Source organism: Panthera pardus, unplaced genomic scaffold (genome assembly GCF_024362965.1).
Source record: "Panthera pardus isolate Hobbes unplaced genomic scaffold, ASM2436296v1 HiC_scaffold_3, whole genome shotgun sequence".
NCBI classification, from domain to species: Eukaryota; Metazoa; Chordata; class Mammalia; order Carnivora; family Felidae; genus Panthera; species Panthera pardus.
The window spans coordinates 13319242-13338701 of NW_026526876.1; the positions used below are offsets into that span (position 1 = coordinate 13319242).

Below are 19460 nucleotides of genomic sequence, written 5' to 3' on the forward strand. Positions count from 1 at the left end.
AGGCCTGACTGCAGCCAGCCAGACCCGTGGCAGTTCTAGCTTCCACTCCCTTTATTTCAAAAGAGCCGAAGCTCCCACACAGACTAGCAAGTAGGCCCGGCACATCATGCCTTCCATTGGCCTTTCCAACGACGGCGGTCCGCGCCGTGGGTGCTGCCCGTGGCCGGCGGTCCCAGGCGCCTGGCAGACCTAGGGGGGCCCCAGGGGATGGCTCAGGCTCGGCCCCTCCCCTCAGGGGTCCTGACCCGAGTGTGGGCTGGGGCCGGGGCCGGCGCCGGCCGCCTCCCTGAGGTCCTGCACCAAAGCCTGCAGCCGCTGCAAGCTGGGCCGCGCGTTCTCCTCCAGCCACTCCTCCACGGCGTCCGGGTAGAAGACACGATGCAGGGCGGCCTCCAGCTCCTGCACCAAGGTGCTCCACCTGGCCAGGAGGCTGAGGACCAGAGCCCGTGGTGAGCCCGCCTGCCGGGCACCCCTGGGTGACAGCTCACAGCCTGTGCGCCACGCTCACATTCCGAACAACCCTACAGGTCGGTATGGTTCTGTGCCTCAGTTTGCCCATCCATGAAACATGGCTATTAGTGCCCACCTCACAGTGTTGTTGGGGATAAATGAGTGACTGTTGTGTTTTCACATCTAAAACTGGAATGCTCTTTACATCTAGCTGGCAGGGTTTTTCTTTATGTGTGAACCTGACAGCATCTGATGGCATCTAACCCTCCGTGGACACTGAGTTGGCCTTGGCTCAGAGCTGTGAGCCAGGAGAGCCCGGGGGCAGGGGGGCTGGCTGGCTGCCTGGGACTCTGTCCCCACGGTGCTGGGGCGGGGGGGGCGGGGAGGAGATGTGGGGCATGCGCCAGCAGCAAGGCCAGGACAGGTCTCCAGCAGGTCTGGCTCCATGATGAGCCCTGGGCCCTCACCTTCTCAGGTGGGAATGTCCTAGCCTCTAACACTGAAGGCACAGCAGTCAGCAAAGCTGACTCCCCTAGGAATTCGTGGCCGCAATACCTACAGAGCTTGTCTTAGTTCAAAGCCAGTAGCCACAGAAAGCTGTCATCGGGCGGCAGAGGACGCGCAGCCCTGGGGGTGGGCACCGCGGGGAGGGGGCGGCTACCTGAGCGCCTGGGGCTGGATGTGCTGGACCATGACCGGGTGGATGAGCTTCCGCCCGCGGTGATAGGGGCTGAACCAGCCGGTCACGTACCTGCAGGCAGTCCGCACAGGCAGACCCGCTGCAGCTGACATGTCTGCCTCACGGTGGTTTTAAGATCCCACTTCTAAGAAACTTAGGAGTCTGGGAGGCATTTTAAACAGTCGCTTGCCCCCGGAAGTCTGTCTGTGGCCACCCTCACCCTGTCCCGGGGGGAGTGCGGGGTGGGGCTCAGCCCCTGCCTGCTCACCTGTCCCTCTCCAGGAGCGTGTCCACAGAGCTGCGCAGGTGGAGGCCGACGTGCGTGATGAGGGCCAGGATGTCGCTGCCAGGGAAGGAGCCGGCCCCCTCGCTGCACGGAGAGCCACCGTGCTGAGACGGGTCCACAGAGTGCGAGGGCAGAGGCAGGGCTGGGGGTGGGCAGGTTACCTCATAAGATCAGTTATTTCTAGGCTTGAGATCCCAAGAAAGTTCTCCACTCTTGCTTTAACGTCTTCGGTAAAGCCTCCTGCAACCAACCACAGATGGAGGTGGTTGGAGGGGCCTCTGGAGGGGAGCGAGGCAGGGGCCCTGTGCCACGGTGCTGGCCTGGTGGTGGGCAAAGTGGCCAAGGAGGCCAGCATGCAGGTGCCAGCCCCAAGGAGACCTCGGGGACAGATGGGCCCGTGGCTTCTTATTAAACACACGAAAACGGGCTCATTATGCTAAGAACAAGAAAACAGAGAATCAGGAGCAGCGACACCCCTCGGGAGACCGCCGGCTGTGCCTCCGGCGCCCCCACGGTGTCCCGGGTGCACGCAGCACCTGGCAAGTGTGGTTTCTCACACGTGGAGCCGTCCCGAGCAACTGGAAAGAACCAGAGAGGCCAGCAAGCACCACTGTGGGCCGGGCTCCACGTCAGTGTGGGTGGACACATGCCACTGGTGCAGGAGGGCACCAGCTGGGAGGGCAGGAGGCCTGTGTCCGCGGAGGGTGGAGGGCTCCACAGCAGCAGTGCCCTCCACGGAGCAGGGAAGCTGAAGCCAGCGCCCAGCACGAACGGGGTGTCCGCTGGGGTGTCCCTGTGCCTTCCTCCTAGCGGTTCACAACCACCGCTTCAGAAGCCATCGAAGAGAGCGGAGGGCGGGTGTCTGTGCTTTTCCTGCTGCATGCAGCCTGCACGCAGTCTGGGAGCCGGGCCTGCTCCCCCCAGGGCCTCCCACACCTTTCTGCACCAGCACCACGTGCGCCAAGCAGTCCTGTGGTTCAGGTGCACATGGTTCTGTGCCATCTGCGAGTCCCCGTCTCTGCCAAAGTGGCAAGTGCTGGGGCCAGCCCGGGCATTCAGTGGATTTACATAGCAAGGGCCCTTTTCTGCACCTCGCCCATGGTGAATTTCCTTCACGGGCTCTCTGGGGGCAGCAGGGGAGGGGGGTGGCTGAGCCCCCCTCTGCTGGTGTGAAAGACCAGAGTCCAGCCCCAAGGAGACACAGTCGGCGGCATCAGGCACTCCCGCCACCCGGGAGGAGCAGGAGACCGTACCGTGTAGGAGCGACTGCAGACAGACGGCCAGGGACGGGATTCCCACGGGCAGCAACTCGCACAGCACGGAGAAGTGATCGTACCTAAGTGCAGGGGAGAGGGGCGCTCAGCTCCCGCTTGCACACGAGACAGAGCTGGCTGCTGCCTCTGGAAACATCCCACCCAGAAGGCCCTGCCTGGGGGCCCGCAGCTGCCTCCGCCTCTGCCCCCCCGGGCGCAGCAAGGAACCAGGCCTTGGTCCGGAGGAGGGGTTCACGTGCCGCTCCGCTTTTCAAATGGTGTGAAATCCCCAAGAAGCCAAAATCTGTCCCCATGCCCGCCATATGTGAGACAAGTCACGTGTGGCCCCTTGGAGGCGGGGCTGCCGAAGTGGCCCTCTGCAGAGTCTGGGGGCTGGCTGGCCGTGGGGTGTGAGGCGCCCAGGCGCCTCCCCTCTGACCGAGGCCCAGAATGGATGGGCCACGGAGGGGTGGTCGTCCCGGGCAGCAGCGCTGCTTCGACCCTCCGAGCAGGTCGGCCCGGGAGCTTCCCCGGGGCCTGGGTGGCCTTACCTCTGCCAGCCGGTCAGGACGATGCCCTGCAGCATGTCTGCGGGCCCGCTGGCCGCCACCTGCAGCCACTGCACATTGTTTCTGAGGTGGTGCTCGATAGGGGTCAGGGCCTGGCTCGCCCCTGTGGCCCCCTTGAAGGCACTGGCGGCCCACAGCCGGAGAAAACCACACCTGCGGTACTTTTCCATGAGGAGAGCTGAGTGAGAGAGTGTACGGTGTGACCGGCCCGGGGCCCGAGGGGCCGTGGCCGCAGAGCCCAGACACTGAGAAGCCAGGAGGAGCCCACAACCGGGCAGGCTTAAATCTCAGTGAGAGAAGAGACTCGTGGAAAATACCACAGAGGACAGGCTATCCCGGTGTGACCCGCGGCGGGACGTGTGCCAGGGGGCTCCCGGGGCTCACGTGGGAGGGGTCTGAGTGCAAGCTGAGGCGGTTAGCAGGATTCTGATGAACCTGAAGCCCCTGGGCCGCCAGGGCTCCAGGGTCTCAGAGGCCGTGGCCAGGTCACTGACCTTTGCCGTGGATGTCCAGGTCGGCCCCGTAGTCCCAGAGCACGGGCTCCACCAGCTGTGGCACCCCTGATGCTGGGGGCAGAGAGAGGCTGTGAGCTGAGGCCCGTCTGGACACATCCTGGCAGCCCACAGGCCTTGCATTACAACGGAGCACAGGCTGTCTTGTTTAGGGGGCATGAGTTGTTTTTTTTTTTTTTAACGTTTATTATTGAGAAACAGAGAGGGACAGAGCACGAGCATGGGAGGGGCTGAGAGAGAGGGAGACACAGAATCCGAAGCAGGCTCCGGGCTCTGAGCTGCCAGCACAGAGCCCGACGCGGGACTCGAGCTCACGAACTGTGAGATCATGACCTGAGCCGAAGTCAGAAGCTTAACTGACTGAGCCACCCAGGCGCCCCAGCGGGGTGTGGATTTTGAGAACAGACTCGAAACAGTTGAGTTCTTGACAGTAAATGTCGCAACCATGAAGCCAGCCAACTTTGGAAATGACCAGACTCTGGGAGTTCTGTAAAAAGCGAACCCCCAGTCTCGGGTCCCAGAGCTTCCTACGAGGGGGAAAGGCTCTGTCTGTGTGTGACGGTGGGGGCGCTAGGACTAGTGCAGTAGGAACACGTTATTCCTTGGATTTAATTCTACTTAGTCCTAGTGAGAACCCAAGTGGCCACACCTGGGGAGGGCTGCTGCCACGGACACACCCCAGTCCTGCAGAAGTGGGGGCAGTGGCTAGGCTCCAGGCCGAGGCTGTGACTGGACCATGGGGTATGTCTCTGTCTCATCCCAGAGCCTCAGCCACGACCCCTGCAGGGCTGGCCACAGGGTTGTGTGAGGCTGAGGCGGTTAGAGGCACCAGACACTCAAGGCCCAGTGGGACCCTTTCGCCCCCATCCCCCATTAGGGCCCCACGGCTACTCTCCATTCAGACTCATCACTTTGTAAGCCTACAAGACTCTAAAATGCCTTCTGGAGGAATGGCCCTTTTGTGTGAGAAAATCTAGAAAGTGGCTCTAAGGGGGTTGCCTGGAGAGAGCACTTCGGGGCAGGGGTCCTAGAGTGCTCCCCCCTCCCCAGACCAGGGTCCTGGGAGCCGCTGGCCTCCTTACTCCCTACTCCTGGCACCAGAAGCCTGGGGGATGGGCCTGCCAACCTGAGAGCTGGTCCTCGGGGATGGCCCGCAGCATGTCGTCCCACACCAGTGGCGTCGTGGCGGGGTGCCGAGCCAGCACGTGGCAGGCCACCGCCTTCATGTGGGACAGACACAGTCTTGCTTTGGTGTTATGCTCCTGTCGCAGCCACCGTCTCGAGGCCTCACCCTCTCCAAGATAATAGACCTGGAAGGAAACACAGGCCCGCCTCCGGATCGCCCGGCCTCACTGCAGACACACTTGGGAGAGAGACCGCGCTCATGCCATGTCTGACGGATCTCAGTGGCAGCTGCCTGTGGGGAGGAGCTGGTGAGGGGGGGCCCTCCTTCTACACTGAGACCTAACTTCCACTCAAGATTTCCTCTGAACATTCACAGCAGCCCGAAGGCAGAGCTAACCTGAGTGTCTGCCAGCCAACGGGTACATAAAGCACATGGGGGCTGGCTCTGCCCCTGCCGGGGGCGAGGACAGCACGGCTGTCTCAGGCCACAGGCCATCCCTCGTCCAGCTCCGTGGCTCTGCCCGCATGAGGTCACGGGTCAGCTGGGAGGGATGACCTGGCTTTATCCTTCGTCCTTTGGTACATTGACTACTTTTGTACGTAAGAGAATACCCCACAAAGTGGGACCAGGAGCAGGGGCTGCGGCAGGAGGGACGCCCGGTGGGTGAGGCTCAGGCAGAAGAACCGTCGAAGGACCCACCTCGTCGCAGCCGACGTGGAGCCACCGGGCGCCCGGGTGCAGCTCCATGACCTGGCTGATCATGGCTCCCACCAGAGCCAGGGACTCCGCCTCATGGGGGTTCAGGGTGTTAGGGAAGAGCGCCACTTCTCGGAGGTGAGCGAGAGCCTCGTGCTTCAGCACAAACTGCGGAGAGATGACAGGAGGTGACAGGAGGTGACAGACGCTGCAGCCACCCTGCGGAGTCACAGGCAGGGCCTGCTCCAGGTCCCCAAGAGGGCGCTGGCGGGCCGGGCTGAGCCCCTGTTTCCTCCCAGTCTGCCCGGGCTGGGAGAAGAACACGAGAACCAGGCTGCACGGGCTGTTCAGTACGGTACAGATGTCAGCACGTCCTCCCCTGAACACGTGCAGAACGGAACACTGGTCAAAACAGCCATTTCAGGGCTCTGGACGTGAACCAAAGGTGAACACCACACCTGAAGCCTGCTAGCACTGTGGTAAGAACAGAGAGTCTGCGGCCCCCCCACCACCACCCGGCGCTGGCTGAGCGCAGACCCCCTGGGGCCACCGTCTGTGAAAGCGGCAAAGTCCCCGAACTCTGCGGTCCTCATGGTGTGTGTGTGGGGGGGGGGTGGCGGCTACCACCAGCCAGAAATGTGATGGGTGACCGTGGAAAGGAGAGCCGTGCACACACGGCTAAGGCAGGGGACTGGGTGAACTCCCAGAGCCCCCAGTGCCTGCAGCACAGGGTGGGTCCTGACGGCTCAAGCACACGGCTTCCTGGGCCCTGGCTGACCACCAGCCATAAAGACAGAGGGGTGGCCCCTAGGAAGCCAGGCCAAAAATATAAATTAGAATAAAACACTATGGGGTGCCTGGGTGGCTCAGTTGATTAAGTATCTGACTTCAGCTCAGGTCATGATCTCACAGTTCATGGGTTCTAGCCCTGTGTCAGGCTCTGTGCTGACAGCTCAGCCTGGAACCTGCTTCAGATTCTGTGTCTCCCTCTCTCTCTGCCCCTCCCCCACTTGTACTCTGTCTCTCAGTCTCTCAAAAATAAACTGTTAAAAGAAGAATTTTAAATAATGTATAGGGGCACCTGGGTGGCTTAGTCGGTTAAGCATCCAGCTTCAGCTCAAGTCATTATCTCATGGTTTGTGAGTTCAAGCCCCATGTTGAGCTCTGTGCTGACAGCTCAGAGCCTGGAGCCTACTTCAAATTTTGTGTCTCCCTCTCTCTGCTCCTCCCCCGTTCATGTTCTGTCTCTGTCTCTCAAAAATAAATAAGCGTTAACGCGCGTGCGCGCGCACACACACACACACACACACACACACACACACACACACACACAAACAGAGGCATCAGTAGCCACACACAGCTGGGGAGACAGGCCTGCAGATTAAATCCAGGCAAGTCCAACCACTTGCAGGGGAAAAAGTCAGATTCTCTATAACATATTATCCGAAATGTCCAATTTTCAACCAAAAAATCATGAGATGTGCAAATAAACAGGAAAGTGGAACCCAGACTCAGGAAAAAAGCCAATGGATAGAAACTAACACTGATGTGGGCCCAAATGTCAGATTTATCGATTACTTCAAAGAAACCATTATGAAAATGTTCCCAGAATTAAACTATAATAATGAAAAATGAAAATCCATTTCATGGGCTCCACAGAAGATTTGAAACATCAGAAGAAACAGTGATTGGGATGACAGACCAATAGGGTCTCCTCAGGCTCAACAACACAGAGAAAAGGTGGGGAGAACAAAGAGACTCGGAGACCCGTGCGGTGACATTAGGTGCCCTAACGCACATGCGAAGGGAGCCCTGGCCAAGAGGAGAGAATGGACACAGAAACACTTGAGGACGTGGCCCAAAACTTCACAAAAGTGATGAAAATAATCTACAGTTCCAAGAAGCTCGACGAGCCCCAAGCAGGATAAATGCACAGAAACCCAGACCTAGAAGTCCTACTAACCAAACCACTACAGCAGGGCAAACGTACACAGGGAGTCCTGAAAGCATCAGGAAAAGAAAAAACTTTGGGAAATAATAACATAAGGAAAGGCTGACAGAGCCTGTTCACGGATCGGAGAAGTCAGCAGAGTAGAGGTAATTTCTCCCCAAGGTGACTTACAGATTTAATACAATTTCAATCAAAATCCCAGCAAGGTTTCTTAAAGACATACAGATAAACTTAGTCTAAAACATATATGGAGAAGCATGAGGCGCCTAGGTGGCTCAGTTAGTTGAGCGTCCGACTCTTGGTTTCGGCTCAGGTCGCGATCTCACGGTTGGTGGGATCAAGCCCCGCGCTGGGCTCTGAGGACAGCCGTGTGGAGCCTGCTTGGGATTCTCTCTCTGCCCCCCTCCCCATGCTCTTTCTCTCTCAAAATAAATCAATGTACATTAAAAATATATATATGGTTCAGAAATGGGCCACAAATAATGTCAACTGATTTTTGACAAAGATACAAAGGCAATTCCAAATTTCAAATTCCAAAGAAAGGATAACCTTCCAATCAGTGGTGCTGGCATGACCAGCCATCTCGAGGGGTCATAGGCTATGTGCAAAACACAATAAACCTCACCCTACACCTCAGGCCTTACAAGGCAAGAGTTGACAAGAATTAAGTCAACATGGACCCTAACAGCAAGTGGGAAGTGTGCAAATGTAGAACTTTAGAAGGAAACAGGAAAAATCTTCATGATCTGGTGACTGGCAGAGAAATGACACCAAAAGTACGACCCATCGGAGCAAAGCTGAGAAACTGGACTCATCAAAATTAGAGACTTTTGTTCTTTGAGATACACTAAGACGATGATGACAAAGTACAGATCGGGGGCAAATGCTTGCAAATCACACACCTAACAGACTTGTGTCCAGAATGTCCAGAGAACGTTAAAAACTGAACAGTTCAGAAGACAAAATGTGCAAATACTCATACGGCTATGTCACAAAGTGGGTATCCTGGGGCGCCTGGGTGGCTCATTCAGTTGGGCGGCCAACTACGGCTCAGGTCGTGATCTCGCGGTCTGTGAGTTCGAGCCCCTCATCGAGCTCTGTGCTGACAGCTCGGAGCCTGGAGCCTACTTCGGATTCTGTTCTCCCTCTCTCTCTTCCCCTGCCCTGCTTGCGCTCTGTCTCTCCGTCTCAAAAATAAATAAACATTAAAAAAAAAATTTTTTTAAACCCAAAAAACAAAGGGGGTGTCCTGATGGTACGTAAACACAGGTAAAGGACCTCCTCCAGAAAGGACCAACCTGAGGACACCTTAACTTTGGATTTGCGGCCTCCAGCACAGAGAGAGCACGCTTCCGTAGTCTCAAGTCGCCTGGTTGAAACACTTTACTGCAGTGGCCCCTGGAAACAAATGCACCCTGAGAGCCCCGTAAGGGCCCCCTCAAGGAGCAGGATTGGGAGGCCAGGCTGTGCTCTGGAACGACGGAGAAAGGGGCAGAGGGCACCGCTAGGGGGGCCTTCCAGCAGGTCAGGCGGTAGTTCACACAAGGGTGGAGACGGGGATGGCAGGTGCCAACTCAAGAGCCTGAGGAGCAAAAGCACACGATGGCCCGAACTGCAGGGGTGGGAGGGGTGGCGAACAGGGCAGCGGAGACTGGGTCTGGGGGTCACGGAGCACGGGGAGGGGAGGCAGGAGTGGGCACCGCATTGTCTAGGGAGAGCGTGAGGTGAGGAGGGAGGGTTTCGAGAGAAGCCGTGGGGACCGCCACATCCAGCGGCAGCTACAGGAGAGCACGCTGCCGGCAGAAGTGGCGTCACAGCCGGAAGTGGGGGGCCGGAACAGCGTGGGGTTTGGAAGGGAGCAGCTGGGGCCACGCAAAGCCCGAGACTCAAGTTAAAGGGACGAGAACCCGTGGCTGCATTTAGTGACTCGGAGGACGGGGTGGGGGCGGGGGGGCTGTGGAGATGCTCCGTGGCCCCTGGTGGTGGGAAGTGAGGAGCACAGAGAGCGCATCACGGAGCTGCGACAGGAAGGTTAGAGGCCAGAGGCCTGGGCGGTGGGGGGGGGCGGGGGGGGGGCGCAGGGGCGGTCCCGGGTGCTCAGCTCGAGAAGGGAAGGGCTGCCCGTGGGTCTAGCAGGTGTATCTGTTAGAGGGAAAAACGGAACCTGCAGCCACTAAGTGTTTAATTTGCTCTTCATTTTTGATGCAGACGTGAAAAATGTTTCCGAAGATCACACAAGAGCTTGGGGAAATATTTTCGGCATTGAATGATGAATACAAGTTAAAAAGTAAAACAACTCGGCCCTCAGGGCTCCATGGGAATCATGCATCCCCCACTGGCTCTTTCCCACCATTCCTGGGACAAAGTCGCTCTGATCTAGAGTCCTGTGCTCTCCGGTCGTTTGCAGGGCAGGGGCTTGCAAGAAAGAGCTGCTCCCTGCCTGTGTACCCCTGAGCCCCACACCTGGGTATCAGGAACCTTTGTTCCTCCCACTTACCTCCATGTGTCCAAATGTCTGTACCAATGGAATGACCTCTAGCTCATTCAGTGCAGCCAGATGCAGGATCTCTTTGATTTCAGGGGGGCTAGAGAGACAAACATCGATCACCCAGAGAGGTTCACACCACCTCCATTCACACGAGAGCTCCAGTTCGCACCACCTCCTGTTCACACCCCAGCCCACGTTCACACACACACACTCATGCTCCTGTTCACGTTCCCTCTCCCTTGTCAGGCTCCAGGGGGACTCTCCTTGGGAAACTAGTATGGTCACCTTTGGTCACTATTCCAAAAAGTACAAAAGATATGCCTAAGGTTTCAGAGAGGGCTCTCTAGGATTTTGGAAAATGATGCTGTTATGTTCTCAAATAACAGTTTGCTTTTTACTTGCTATTCTTACCCAACCTATAAGAAGCAAGTCATTTTACAAGAAATTAGAAATCATATCCTAGAGCAGGAATGGTAGATGGGCTGAAGGACAAATCTGCCTGCCTGTTTTCACACGCCCCATGACCTAAAAATGGTTTCTGTAGTTTAAAATGGTTGCGAAAAATCAAAAGCGGAATAATATCTTATGACATGTAAAAATTATATGAAACTCGAATTTCAGTACCCACAAACAGCTTTATTGGAACACAGCCGTGCTCACTCATTTACATTATCACCCATGACTGCCTGTGCTCCACAAATGGTTGTAACAGAGGCCAGGTGGGCTGCACAGCCTAAAGTCCTGACTGTCTGGCCCTTTACAGAAAAGCTGGTGACCCCTTTAATAGAGGAAAGAGAAAAGAGCTTCAAGGTTGCGGTGGCGGGACTCAGCCCCGTGGGCGTTAGCTTTCGTCTAAGCACGCCTGAGGGCAGGAATGCTCCAGGTGGTGAGGACAGCACCCAGGAGGGCTAGTTGCCCACTGCGTTACCAGCTGTCGTTCATGAATTTATCTCAAAAACAAAATGATTTCCAGTTTCTGTATGTGTTTGAACCATTTCTTAAGTTAATCAGTTCTCTGAATGTATTGATTTTAAATAGACCTTTTTCAAGCTTCACAGGTACCCCAGCACTTTTTCCACTTGAAAAAACACACTAAATAAACAAAAGGTGTTCACTGTATGAAGAAAAACAGAATAGTGTGAAAAGACACCTCACTGCAATGTTAACACTCTGAGCATGCGCATGGGGCATGGACATTTTGGGGAGTTCTGACATAGAGCCAAACCTCCCTCCAGAACGGTGGGGTGCTTCAGAGCCTACCAGTGGGAGGTTTGCTTTTTCTGACCTTGTGAACACAGAGCATTAGAACTTTTTAAAAAGTTTCACCAATTGGATAGCCAAAATGGTGTTTGACTTGTTTTAATTTACTTTATTACTATCGTATGCTTATCGGACATTTTAATTTCTTTTGGGGGATCTGCCCGTTAAGATCCTTTGCTCATTTTCCTTTTGGGTTATTTGTTATTGATTTACATGGACACCGTAACTCTAGGGGCGCCTGGGTGGCTCAGTCGGTTGAACATCCAACTTTAGCTCAGGTCATAATCTCATGGTTTGTGAGTTCGAGCTCCACATTGGGCTGTCTTCTGGCAGCACAGAGCCTGCTTTCAGATCCTCTGTCTCCCTCCCTCTCAAAAATAAACGTTAAAAAAATCATAAAATGGACACCATAACTCTAAAGCCCGGCAAGGTACACCCACAACCACTGTATCTACTTTTACGGATTCTGACCCCCTTTCCTTTGATCTTTGTTTTCCTGATGAGGGTCCCAACCATGGCCTTAAAGAGCAGCATCCCCTTCCCCACCCCCCCGCCTCCCCCAATCCTCCACCCTCCCCCTAAATGTTTCCAAATTCTCTTCAGTGAGTGTGTTTTACTTTCGTAACTAAGACAGGCGTTTCAAAGCCAGACGTGGGCTGCCCCACCACTGCCAAACCCTCGCCTGCCCTGCCCACACTTCCAGGCGGCCCCAAGCAGCCGCTTTCTCCGTGGCTGGGGTACCTGTACGCGTGCTTGGCCCTCAGCAGCCTCAGGTGGCCCTCGTAGGGAAACATGTCTTCGTACTCAAGGAGCAGCCCATTGGCGCCCAGGGCATGGAACAGAGGAAAGACCTGGGGGAACAGGGATGCTGTGAGGATGCGACTATCTGAAGGAAGGTGACAGCTGTACCCCATGCGGTCTGCCTTCTTGCTCGAGGGCATGGTTGTAGTTGAGATTCACATTTTTCCTGGAAACGTTTAACCAGAACGCATACTTTGTGTTACACCGAATCGAACTCTCTACCATCAAGTCTTCACTTGACACAGGGTGTCTGCACCTGTGGAGCAGAGGCGCAGCTCAGCCTGCGGACAGCGAGGGGCTGAGGGCGTGGCAGGAAATGTCCCCACCTCCTCCTCTACCTTTATTTCAAAGGGTATGACTTCCTATTCTCAACGATTTTCAGGACTAGTTCATGTCTACCATACACAGACCTGAGATTTCTTTCTGGTCTGATGTCAAGGCCAGGGTGGAAAAGAACACACCTTGGGCGCTGCTGGAGGGGCCTCCTGCAGGTATCTGAAATAGCAGCCCCTCCCTGGATGATGGTCGTTGCGGGTTCCACAAGATTTTAACACTCCTGTTGATGTATCTGTCAAGCTTTCTCTCTCCACAAGTGTGGGGACATTCTGACGCAAGCTGGATGGAAGGAGCAAAGGAGCCTGGGGCTAAAACTTAGCTGTAGAAAGTTCATAATCAGTAGTAGACTGCAAATTACAAAGAGAGGTAGACAGATTGTGGAAAGGAAAGAGCTCATGCAGGTCAGGCGTGTGGATATCGCAACATAATGGTCTCGGTATCTTCCATTTTCCTCGGCATTTTTCCCTCCGGTTTCCTTCTTAGCCTGTCGTGGCCATCTGACCACCACAGCCGTTTGGCACTTCGACCGTTGGGGTTGGTGGTGATCCTCTGTGTTGTGGGTGGTGGGGAGGCTGTGGGGCCGGGCGGCCTGGCTGTCCCCAGCACACACTCCGTCCGGCACTGGACCCAGCTGGGGAGAAGGTCTTCACTGTGAAACCGCACAAGCATGCACACACGTGACAGACTAGGCCCCTGTGTCCTGCTGTCAAGACTCAAAATCGTTTTACCTAATTTCCACTTTTCTGACTAGAATATTTCTAAGCAAATCCTGGACAACACAATTGTTCACCTATAAGTAATTCAACACATATCGCTGACAAAGACTTTTCACAAAAGCACAACTATAGCAACTATCCCACCTAACCAAACCACTCTTTAATATCATCCACGTTCAAATTTTCCGTCTAGAATCTTTTCACGTGCACCTTAAGCCCAGTCCAGACGACACCCACACACTGCACTGTTTTAACAGATTTTTTAAGGTTCTCTGATTTTTAACGGTACCCTTTTTTTAATTTGAATTTGAAATTTTAATTTGAAATTTATTTGTTGAGGAAATCGAGTCCCTTGTTTCGCATGGTTTCCCAAATTTTGGATTTGATGGACGGTATTCTTAAGATGTCCCTTCGTGTGTTTCCTGTTCTCGTGTGTGCTGGCGGTTAGACATGAAGGTGAGATTAGATCCAGGTTTCATTCTTTTGGCAAGAGTACTTCATAGATGCTTCTAGAAATCACAAGTCTGGCTGCTCCACTGGAGTGATGTCAGGCTGATCAGTGGGTTCAGGGGCATCAGCCAGACCCATGCCTTGAACTTCTGCCCAATGGTTTCAACTACCACTGACATTACCTAGGGCACCCTGAACAGGAACTGTGAGGTGGTGACTTTCCAATGACGTCATTCCTCATGTCTGTTGGCTGGAACGCTTCCTTAGGGTAGAATTTTCTCTCGGCAATTATTTGGTTACTCCAGCCCTGCCACTGCTGCCGCTGGTGGTTCTTCAGTAAATTCTCTTGGATGTTTACAATAGCTGGTCTGTAGCTTTTGTACCATGAAGACCATTTTGGTTGGATACAAAATCCTTGATTCATGTTTCATTTTCTTGAGTACCTTAAATATGTTCTTCCTTGTCTTCTGTCATAAAATGTTGCTGTCAAATATCTGGTGCCAGCCTAATTTTCCTTCCCTCATACAGAACTTGGGCCTTCTTCCTGTGTGCCCAAAGGAGTTGTTCATTTTCATTTTCTTTAATCCGATACCTTTACCAAAGGATGCCTTAGTGCCCGTCATCCTAGGTATACAGTATGCCCTTTCCACATGCAGACCCAAGTATTCTTTAATTTCACAAAAGCGTTTTTGAATTGTAGTTTCTGAGCATTTGTCCTAGAGCACTGCTTTGGTTCCCTGCTCTGAGGACTGTTGAGCATGGCTGAGATACAGCATCTTGCTCATCAAGAGGTGGGGTCTACCCCCAGCCTGGAATCTGGGCTGACGTGGACTTGCTTTACCAAGAATCACGCAAGGCCCAGGATGGCTTGCGACTCTGGAGCCTAAATGCTGCCCTGTGACTGCCGTGCAGACCGGAGGCTGGCCTACCCTCCGTGAGGCCAGGCACCCACGTGGAGCAGAACTGAGGGGCCCAGTGGACAGCCAGCACCAACTGCTGGACATGTAAGGCCATCTGGGACCGTCTGGCATTCCTAGTTGTCAGGGGACTGCGAACACAGGAGGGAACCGGGGCAGACCGGCAGAGCCACCCACCAGACCAAAGAAACAGACGGAAGGAATTGCTGTCTGAAGCCTCTGATTTTGGGGTGGTCGACCCCCCAGCAGCAGGTCACTGAGGCAGTGGCTCCAGCAGCAGGGGAGCTGGACCTTCTTGGCTTATCTTCTGCATTTATCAATTTGTTACAACGCTTTTTATCTCTTCATGTGTGACATTTTCTTCTTCGTTATTTACTTCCCAAGAGTATGCTTTCCACGGTGTGTGCTCACTTCTGTCCTTCTAGTTTAGTCTCTGACTTTGTTTCCTTTTTTGTCATAACTCATTCCTGAGCCTGGTAAGCGGTTGCTCTGTACCCTTCTGTCTGGCTATTACTTGCTGGGCTTCTCTCCTTCTGATTTACACTGTTTGCTCATAGCTCCTATCATTTTCTTAATGTCTTTTATCTTATTTTGAAATATTACATACGGCTTCATCTGCTCTGCGGTCGCATCTTCCTGGTGCACCTTTGTCATTATGGTCTTCCTGAGATCATGATTCTCTTTTTTCTTACAATGCCTGTGTATGATATTTAACCACAATCCTTTTCTGCTACTCATGTTTTTTATTTAAAAAGTTAAAAAAAAATTTTTTTACATTTATACTATGTATTTTTTTTTTTAATTTTCTTTATTTTTTAAAATTTACATCCAAATTAGTTAGCATATAGTGCAACAATGATTTCAGGAGTAGATTCCTTAATGCCTCTTACCCATTTAGCCCACCCCCCCTCCCACAACCCCTCCAGTAACCCTCAGTTTGTTCTCCATATTTATGAGTCTCTTGTGTTTTGTTCCCCCCTCTGTTTTTATATTATTTTTGTATCCCTTTTTTTTTTTTTAAACTTTAGAGAGAGAGCACAAGCAAGGGATAGGGGCAGAGGGAGAGAGAGAGAGAGAGAGAGAGAGGAGAGAGAGAGAGAGAGAGAGAGAGAGAACCTGAAGCAGGCTACACATTCAGTGCAGAGCCTGATGCAGGGCTCGATCCCACAACCTTGGGATCATGACCTGAGGTGAAATCAATAGTTGGATGCTGAGCTGACTGAGCTGCTCAGGCACCCCACTACTGCTCAGGTTTGTTTTTTTTTTTAATTTTATTTTTTTAACATTTATTCATCTTTGAGAGACAGAGAGACAGAGCACAAGCGGGGAAGGGGCAGAGAAAGGGGGACACCGAATCCGAAGCAGGCTCCAGGCTCTTAGCTACCAGCACAGAGCCTGACACGGGGCTCGAATTCACGAACTGCGAGATCATAACCTGAGCCAAAGTCGGACATTCAACCGACTGAGCCACCCAGGCGCCCCCACCCTTTTTTTAAAAAAAAAAATTTTTTTTCCACTACTGCTCAGGTTTAAATGAGATGTGTTTTCTTGTATTTTTAAGAATAGGTTCTTTTTTTTCTTTTTTTAAGGTTTTTTTTTTTTTTTTTTTTTTTAAGTTTATTTTGAGAGAGAACGTGAGCAGGGAAGGGGCAGAGAGAGGGAGAGAGAGAATCCCAAGCAGGCTCCATGCCACCAGCACAGAGCCTGACGCAGGGCTCGGACTCACGAACTGCGAGATCACAACCTGAGCCAAAACCAAGATGCTTAACCACCTGAGCCCTCCAGGTGCCCCTAAGAACAGGTTCTTGTGTTTGGAATGGAGATGGGCCGGTCCAGGGCTCCCCCTCTGTGGTTACAAGAAGAATCAGGAGTTGCAGACACCGTGCAGCCACTTCCACAGCACTTGGCCTCGGCATCCCTTCTCTCGGCACTGGAACCTTTCCTCTGCTCCGCTTTCAATGTTCTCGCCCAGCTCACTGTGGATTCTCTTCCCAACGCTGCTGTCTTTAATGCGGGGCTGTCTTTCTAGAAGTTTCTGGAAGGTATTTCTGAGAGCCTTGGGCCTCTGCAACATCTTCTTCTGAGTCTTTCTGCACTCACTCTCAAATTGCAGCCAGTGAAACCTCTCCTCAGTTCTTCTCTCACGGAGGACCTGTACTTGCAGGGCAATTTTCTGGCTTCTCTGGTCTTGGCCCTGTCAGAATTCCTTCCTCGGTCCTCCACCACTGCCTGCCTGGTTACTAATCTCACATGGGTGTTACACTGTTTTGAGGTCTGGCTATACCGCTTGGGGCTCATGGGGACACCCTCCCACCTACTTTTGTTGAAGAGGGTATTAGTTTTCTAGGGCTGCTGTATCAAATCACCACAAACTAGGTGGCTTAATGCAATGAGGATTTAATCTCTCTTGAGTTCTACGAGCCAGAAATCAAAAATCAAAGTGTGGGCAGGGTGGTGCTCCAGGGAGGAACCCTTCCTTGCCTCTTCCAGCTCCCAGTGTCCCTGGCAGTCCTGGTGTTCCCTGGCTTATAGATGCATCCCTCCAATCTCTGCTTCTGTCTTCACAGGGTGCCCCACGTCTACGTTTCCCTCTTCTTGTAAGCACATCACTCATGGGATTAGTACTACTCTACTCCTGCAAGGCCTCATCTTATGTCGCTTATAACTGCAAAGACCCTATTTTCAAATGAGGTCACACTCACAGGTACAAGTGGTGAGGGTTTGAACATATCTTTTCTGGGGACACAATTCAGCCCGCAGCAAAGAAGCTGTGGGTTTCTTTTGTTGTTCCCCCTGCCCCCTTTTGCTATCCTAGTTGCTCAGTTTCACAAAGGGATTTGGGGGAAACTCAAAACCTGTGCTGCTTCCAGCATCATGCCCCAGCCTGGAAGCCCGTGGTTGTGCTCTAAATACATATTTCTACAGAATACTGTTTACCACTTTGGAGACCAAAGCCAAGGCAAGGGAGACTGACTAGAGGGAAAGGGGCTCTTACCTCAGAGAGGTAGGAGACCTTTGGTGGAGCTCCTTTAAGGTCCAGATGAACTAATCGCATCTTAAATGGTGAAGAACCTGACATTTCACTATTTGTCATGAAGTCATAGGACAAAATCTCTGGTCTGGGCACTTCTTCCTAGTGGAGAAATTCAAAGTTAGAAGCGGCGGAGGCTCCTTTTTGCCCCTCGGCCTCACACTTTGTGTTTCTGTCCTGACACGCCCAGGTGTGCTTTATCCACTAGGAGGAAACTCATTTTACCAACGTGAAAACGAATCAAGAAATCTACCTCATGTTCAGATAAAGGGACCTCTGCCACTTAATCGTGATGTGCCCCTAACACGGAACAGCACTCGTTTCCTTACAAGATGGCTGTAATAACACAAGTGGCCACAAAATAATTTTGTTTGAAAGACTGTCTTGAGCTGTATGTACCACGCGGGGAAAACAGGCAGGTAGGCGTAAACATTTTTCAGGCCCTACAGTATAATGTTTCTGTGGAAAATTTATCTTCAATTTTACTTTGAAGAGCATTAAAAATCATTTACATTCTAGAGCCCAAGTGAACTTGGTTACGGAGGAAGAAACTGTAAAAATTAAGTCTAGGTCAGAGAAAACCGTCTAGGATTTAAAATAGGCCATGGATAATTTGAAAAATAAGTGAGCCACAAGTATATTAGAGCTGACTAGTTTACATTAAAGTACAGGAAAAGATCTAGAGGGTAATGAAGTAGTTGGGAAAGACTGAAATCTTCCCCCCACTGAATATAAAAACACAAAGGATGAAATGCAAAAAGTGAAAGAAAACCTTTACATGGTGGTCATTTTTACAGTCCACTAATTCAAACTACCCATTCTGTGAACGGATTCACAAACCCCTAACCTCAAGAAATCTATTATAAAGCAGGCAGGATAAAATAGATGCAACAGAAACCGGTTTGGTTTTTGTTTTTTTTTTTTTTTTAAGAAATTATATTCAAAACAATCGCAATGACAAAATCTTCGAAGCAATTACCTAAGTTACCAGCTGCCGGGTAGATGAGTTTTGTGAACAAGCATTCTGAAATTCGCTTTTAAAGTTGAGTTATTTAAAATCGTACAGACCAATTCCATTCTCCAGGGAACAGACTTAAAAGAAACACTTCCAGGCTGAGGGGTGTGCACTGGTGGTGTGCACATCCCCTCCGGTTCAGACACAAGCCCTGCTCCCGCCCCCGCAAGCCGAGGTAAGCGAGCACCGACGTCTCACCTGAAACACACACGGTGGCTTAACAACGCGAAACCTCCGCAAAATCTGAAGGAAAAGAAACAGAAGTCAGTGTTTCATCTCTGAAGAGTGTGCGACTCTCTTTGCTCCGGCTCCCTCCTGCACGAAGTCTGCAGAAATGAGACTATCCCGAAGACCGGGGCAGGAGGTCACTGATCAGCCTCTCCGCTGGGTGTGCACCCGACGCTGATGGCACCCCGAATGGCACCCGAGCTGCACTCCGCTGCCCAGTTTCGGGAGTGTGGGCAGGCCTTTCAGACCAGCAAGTGTGTGAACATTTTCCCTCCGGGTGCTCGCCTTCTCCTGACTCCGTCCTCGCGCATGAACCTCTCTGGTAGCTGCGCTCCTTCGGGACCAGGCTGCTGGCGGGGCTGGGTGAGCGGTGCCTTCTCACCCACTGGACGAGGTCCTGTGCGGAAACAGAAAGCTGCACACCAGCTGGGCCCTCGCGAGGTACGCGTGCGCGGAGCACCAGCCGGGCCCAGCACCCCAGGCGTGGCGCGGACCCCAGGGAAGGAAACGGAGACCCCGGGAGGAGGGCTTGGAGACCTCTGAGAAGGGCCCGGAGACCCCGGCAGGAGGGCGCGCACGCGGACGAGAACGCACTTCCTCTGACTGCAGGCTCTGAGGCTCAGCGCGTTCCGAGGACGGAGAGGCGGGCGGGGGGCGCGCGGGTGGGCGGGGTGTCCGGCGAGGTGCGCGCCCAGG

At 53.0% G+C, this 19460-nt stretch overlaps 1 protein-coding gene across 2 annotated transcripts; it reads right to left on the reverse strand.

Moving 5' to 3' along the window:
* Positions 1-33: 33 nt before the first annotated feature.
* Positions 34-18442, reverse strand: HEXD (hexosaminidase D). Of its 2 annotated transcripts, XM_019465812.2 has the most exons (12): positions 17486-18442; positions 12012-12121; positions 10020-10107; positions 5575-5739; positions 4876-5059; positions 3732-3803; positions 3220-3415; positions 2669-2751; positions 1577-1655; positions 1398-1499; positions 1112-1201; positions 34-430 (listed from the first exon to the last, which is right to left on the reverse strand). In XM_019465812.2, exons 1-12 carry the CDS (start codon positions 17582-17584, stop codon positions 232-234), a joined length of 1467 nt encoding a protein of 488 aa, XP_019321357.2. In that variant the 5' UTR covers positions 17585-18442; the 3' UTR covers positions 34-231. The 2 variants fall into 2 exon arrangements, with proteins under 2 accessions (XP_019321357.2, XP_019321360.2); XM_019465815.2 differs by lacking the exon at positions 1112-1201.
* Between the last annotated feature and the right edge of the window lie 1018 nt (positions 18443-19460).

Excerpts from the sequence above, each read along its gene's own strand:
- HEXD (XM_019465812.2), bottom strand. The coding sequence starts at position 17,584 with ATGACAAATAGTGAAATGTCAGGTTCTTCACCATTTAAGATGCGATTA. Across the intron at positions 2,752-3,219 it reads GTCCTGACCGGCTGGCAGAG|GTACGATCACTTCTCCGTGC; the intron begins GTAAGGCCACCC and ends CCCTGCACTTAG. Across the intron at positions 431-1,111 it reads ATCCAGCCCCAGGCGCTCAG|CCTCCTGGCCAGGTGGAGCA; the intron begins GTAGCCGCCCCC and ends TCTGGTCCTCAG.